The 5121-nt window shown below is 38.2% G+C and overlaps 1 protein-coding gene across 1 annotated transcript in view; it reads right to left on the reverse strand.

The window, feature by feature from the left end:
• Positions 1–3570: 3570 nt before the first annotated feature.
• The window catches only part of LOC101298350 (N-acetylglucosaminyl-phosphatidylinositol biosynthetic protein-like), a 2852-nt gene continuing 1301 nt past the window's right edge, over positions 3571–5121 (reverse strand). Inside the window, exons 3-8 of the mRNA XM_004305599.1 lie at positions 5007–5121; positions 4386–4479; positions 4150–4266; positions 3950–4053; positions 3751–3841; positions 3571–3666 (exon numbers count right to left, since the gene is read on the reverse strand). The exon at positions 5007–5121 is cut by the window's right edge and continues 63 nt beyond it. Coding sequence (XP_004305647.1) covers positions 3571–3666; positions 3751–3841; positions 3950–4053; positions 4150–4266; positions 4386–4479; positions 5007–5121 — 617 coding nt within the window. The remainder of the gene's footprint in view (positions 3667–3750; positions 3842–3949; positions 4054–4149; positions 4267–4385; positions 4480–5006) is intronic.

Here is a 5121-nt window from a genome sequence, read left to right on the forward strand (position 1 = left end):
CTCTCTCTCTCTCTCTCTCTCTCTCTCTCTCTCTCTCTCTCTCTCTCTCTCTCTCTCTCTCATGCTCCTTGATTTTTTCTTTTTCAGTTTTTCTTAAGGCGTTCGCTTTCAACGCCTTAAGGGGTGTTTTTTGCGCGTTTAACGTCTTGTTCACCGCCTTTGGTGCCTCTACGCCTCAGCTGCAAAGCACACTCGGTAATCCTTGCGCCTCGCGCTTTTTGAGCCTCAAGGCGAGCCTGAGGCTTGCTTTTTAAAACGCAGAACACAAGGAGACATACTCAAAATTCTGGAATTTTACCAACTGCAGGGAAAACTTTGAAAGATCACCGAGTTTTCAATTTACATAGGAATAAGCTGAAACTTCCCAGATCTCTTGTAGACTAACAAAAGAAACATGTAAAATTTTCAGAAAATTTAGACACTTAAAAGTTAGCTAAACGAATTTTTAAAGTGGCTGTGCAGAACTAAATAGTTTCTGCAGAATTTTCAGAATTTCTATCCTTTCTTTATGCAAAGCCAAGAGTTTTGAATACAATGTATTTTGGACAAACCCTGCTTAAAGAACTTCTTGGAATGTCTATTTCGACAGAAGATTAAGCTCAGCTGAAACAGTACTTGAAGATGATCCAGAAATTGGTAACATACTCATCCTAGTTAAAAGATATACTCAATTCATTCTAAACATTCTACCTAAACCACATTATCTCAAACTTCCGCCAACATAACCGATTACTCAACAGAAGACTTGCCAACAGACAACACAACTAAATTCCAAGTTCCCATACCCATCAGTACCAAACAGACCACACACTAAACAAAGTCAAAACATTCAAGTTCTTACCAAGTCTTCTCTTTCCAAGTTGACCACAGCTGCCTTCCTTCCCAACCAACTCTCGAATCCCTAGCAGACAAAATATCGATTAACAACAACTCCCATCGATTTCGTGTCCAAAACAGACGGTAAGAACCTTACCTCAATCCAAATCTGTGAAGCTCACCCAACTGCGTTCTCCCTCTTCGGGCATCCCAAAACGCAGCTTCCTCAACTACACGTGGAAGAGTAGATAGATCCTCTCTCCTCGGGCATCACCGATTTCCGTCGAAATTGTCGGACACAGTCGGGTTCTAGACCGACCAAGAAGTAGGTTGTATGTGGACTAGGTTGAAGAACTTTCCGTCGAAACAGTCGGACACAGTCGGGTTCTAAACCGCTCAAGAACTAGGTTGTATGTGGACTTGAGTTTAGGGGTTTTGTAGAGGAAAGAGATTGCAGATTCAATTGGTGGTAGTAAGAAGAGGAAGAAGGAAGAACGGGAAGAAGAATAAAGAGGGAACAAGAGAGGACTAGAAGTTTCAAGGGTTTTCCGGCCTTAAAAAACCCAAATTCATGAAATGTCAAATTTGCCCTCACTCTAACTCACAAAACTCCGACAAAATACTAGAACACAGTTTATTCTCGACTCCTGATTAAAGCATATCACGTATCCATGAATTTAGTTTATCGTGATCAACAATGTTCATGAAGAGAAATTTCTCAAAAGGTTAATGGGTAAAAAGTCAACCCTTAGGTCTTCTAAAGTATCAACACGAAATAAAAAGTAAATTAGGACGTCATTTACCCTCACTGTGACCAGTAAACTGGTAAAATAAGATACGGGATGTTACATAGAGGCTGGATTTCATTAATTTCTTCTTATCCTATTAGAAAGTGTGTTAGGACGTTTGAAAAACTCATAAGCAGATAACTTATGTCCTGTCAGACACTGATTTCCAATCTTGTTGGGAAGGTGTTATATAACTTATACAGCTGGAGACAACGCACTCCAACCACCAAAAATACACCGCCAAAGTAAGGACTGACATCTGCAGCTAAGCTCTTTCGCCGCGACCTCGTCTGCAAAGTCAAATTATTTTTTGGGGGAGTGGTTTGAGGAAGTGGAATTATTTTGGCATCTTACGTTCTTAATCCCAAAAGGATTGTTGCTTGTTAAGTTGCTTGAAGATTGTTATTCCATTCCATTTCATTTCTTTGAGCCTCTCACCCTTAGGCCCGGCTCTAGAGCAGGACAGCCGGGCCTAGTTTAAGGACAAATTAGTGCTTGTTAAGTTTAGTTTAAATACTTTACATGCCTGGCTTGGTAGAATAACCCTTCCAGTTCCAAAAACTACAACAAAACAAGGTAAAGTTTACATTACGAATTAGACAAGAGAATCATCAAACTCCACCATCAGAAACGGAAAATTTAAATACTCATCCATTAAAATTAACAAGAAAACAAAGGAGAAATGCAAAGTAATAAACAATAGAAACCAAAACTAAACTTTAAGCTAAAAACCAGCATGTATATTTAATTTCTTCAAATCTGATCAGTATATCAAAAGCTTAAAACCATATCAGCAGTTAAAAGAGGAGATTTCTGGAGCATTGCAGAGAGAGAAAGATGTTAATATTGTGAGACTTCCAACTTGCAATTCTTCCAAGTTCACTTTCTTTTCCTCTTAATTTTATTCCTCACTCCTCTAGTCTTTAATTTTGGTTCAGGGTTGTTATTCCCAGTTTCTTCCATTATTCCTATTCGAAACAACCAAACGGACCACAAATCCAAATGCCAGCTCTAAAGCAATTCAGAAGATTATCCAGTAAGAGAAACTGAAAGAATGGTACCTGCTTTGAAATTGGACCTCAGGAGCATTGTTGGCTTCAATTTGACCATTTAGAAAAGAAAATAACACAAACCCATTTGATCTCGACCCATCAAACTTAGAAACGCGACCAGGCATCTGAAATTGATGGAGGTTTCCTTTGCTGAAAGTGAGTAAAAGTGGAGCTATCCTCATGTTTCTTTGAGATGACAGAAATGGAAACTCCAGTTTTGACAAAGACAGAGCGCAGGAGCACTAGTACTTGCCATGTCTCTGATACAATCAGAGAGGCTAATGGAGCGTGATACAGAAAGATCACAGTACGGCCATGAATGATGAACTTAAGTCAGTCAAGTGGTTTGTGTATAGTTGTGAAGAGGCTGTTCAACCAAGCGTTAGAGGTGTGTGCTTTATTCCATGTTTAGGCTAGCTCCACGTACACAACTTGCCAATTGGCCCATCCTCTAGTTAAAGAGCTAAACGACATCATTCTGACCACCACACAAAAATTCACTGCAACTCGAGTGGGATAGCATGTACTTGTAAACACAGTACAAAGTAGAAACTGGATGCATCACGTTGGGTGCTAAATGAACAGGGAAGGATCAATACATTCCAAGACTAAAGACATTACAAAGTAGAACCAGTACTGAAAAATTGCCAGAAAGGCGAGCTCAGGCCAAAATTTGTTCAAAATTGGCAATATAGTATTTTGCTTGAAGAGAACTCATACTACTAGGAATACAAATGGGAGGCAGAGAATTCCAACTGATACTGAATTCAGTATAGTGGCCCAAGATCTTTACTCTAGTGGCAATGTGGCATTGAGGGTTTAGGTCCTAGACACTAGCATAACACCATCTGTAGTAGGTCTGTTCATTCCGTTCTTAATAAAAAAATAATAAAAAAATTAAAAATAAAAAAAAATCATTGAAAGCTTTGGTTCTTGTTGTCTCGTGGCATGTCATCATCTTGATCATGGGATAAAACAAAATCAGGCACCTCTTCAATATCCTTTGCAGGCTGATGTACAATGTAAGGAAGATGATTACTAAAAGGTAAAAAAATGAATCTGGAATTTAAGGACAAGTGGAAAAGCTTAACAACCTGCCATCGTTGCAACAGATGCCAAAATATAAAATCAATGATCATAACCAAGCAAAAACGCTTTCCTGCCCAAGCTCCCCATGAGAGGTATCTATGACGATTTAAGAAGAAGAAAAATGAACCAAAAATCAAGTGATTAGCAAATCTTGAATATCCCATAACATATTTCTGCAATCTCAAAATCAAAATGAAAGCACACCGTAACAATCGTTTTAAGAGACTTTGCTTGGAGCATTTCAAAGCACGATCATAAACAATCTCTGTCCGTTTTGCGACATCATGCCAATTGTAAAGTTCCTTCATCTAGATAAAGATAAATAAATGAAAAAAAAAAAAACAAGCACATTTAATCACTATGCGAATAGTAATTGACCATCATAGTTTAAAGAGTACACTCACTCGATTGTGCATTTCTTCTGGGTCGATGTTGGGAAGTATTGATATTGCCTTTTCTATTGCTTGAACCATGTCACTAGGATCTGGTTTTGCAAGTACAACCATGTCATCTGGTAGAACCTATATACAGAAATGGTGTTAGCTAAGCCAAAATGGATGCAATGATTCCAATAATTCTACCCTAAGAGAAGTAACTTACTCAAGATGAAAACATGCAACCAAAGATTTCAAAGTTATACCTCTGGGACACCTCCTACTCGTGTGCTGACTGTTAATAACCCACAACTAGCAGCCTCTAAGATGGCTATGCAAAAAGCTTCGGTTAATGAACTGCCAGAAGGGTGAAAGATTGCATTAGGGAGAGGAAAAAAAAAAGGGACTTTTTAAAAGGGCAAAGCGGTTTGAATGTCATAGGATAAGTTTATGTTGATACAATTCATTCAAATCTATATAAAACTGAAGGTGTGATGCTTGTAGCTGGGTACGATTGGCTCACAAGAGCAAAATTATAATTGACACAAACAGGGAATAGATAAAGTCCATAAAGTCTGAATAATGTGTAATACCAACTGAAACTAAAATCAGTGGCCTATTACATAAACAATACTAATTTACTCATGTTCCATTTCTATTCATAGTAGTTGCTCTCTTAGAAGTGTTGCTATTCAGCTCAGCCTCAGAGAAAACTGGCACTCTATTTCTAACTATTGCAATATCTCTATAAATGGTAGGTAAAGCTAAAATAAACTACCAGAGACCAAAAATGTAAAGTTTTCACATAAACCGGTTTTGCGACAATACAACACCTATTCTCCAAATAACTAACAGTTAAAACGAAAGAAGAAATTGATGGATTCCTGTTTAAGAATATATGGCCAGTAATAAGAACAGATCGTACTTGAGAGTGTTGAACAGCACCTAGCATTTCGACTCGATCTTGTAGAGAATGTTTTTCCCTCATCTCTTCCAACCGCA

This window comes from Fragaria vesca, linkage group LG6 (genome assembly GCF_000184155.1).
Source record: "Fragaria vesca subsp. vesca linkage group LG6, FraVesHawaii_1.0, whole genome shotgun sequence".
Classification (NCBI taxonomy): Eukaryota; Viridiplantae; Streptophyta; class Magnoliopsida; order Rosales; family Rosaceae; genus Fragaria; species Fragaria vesca.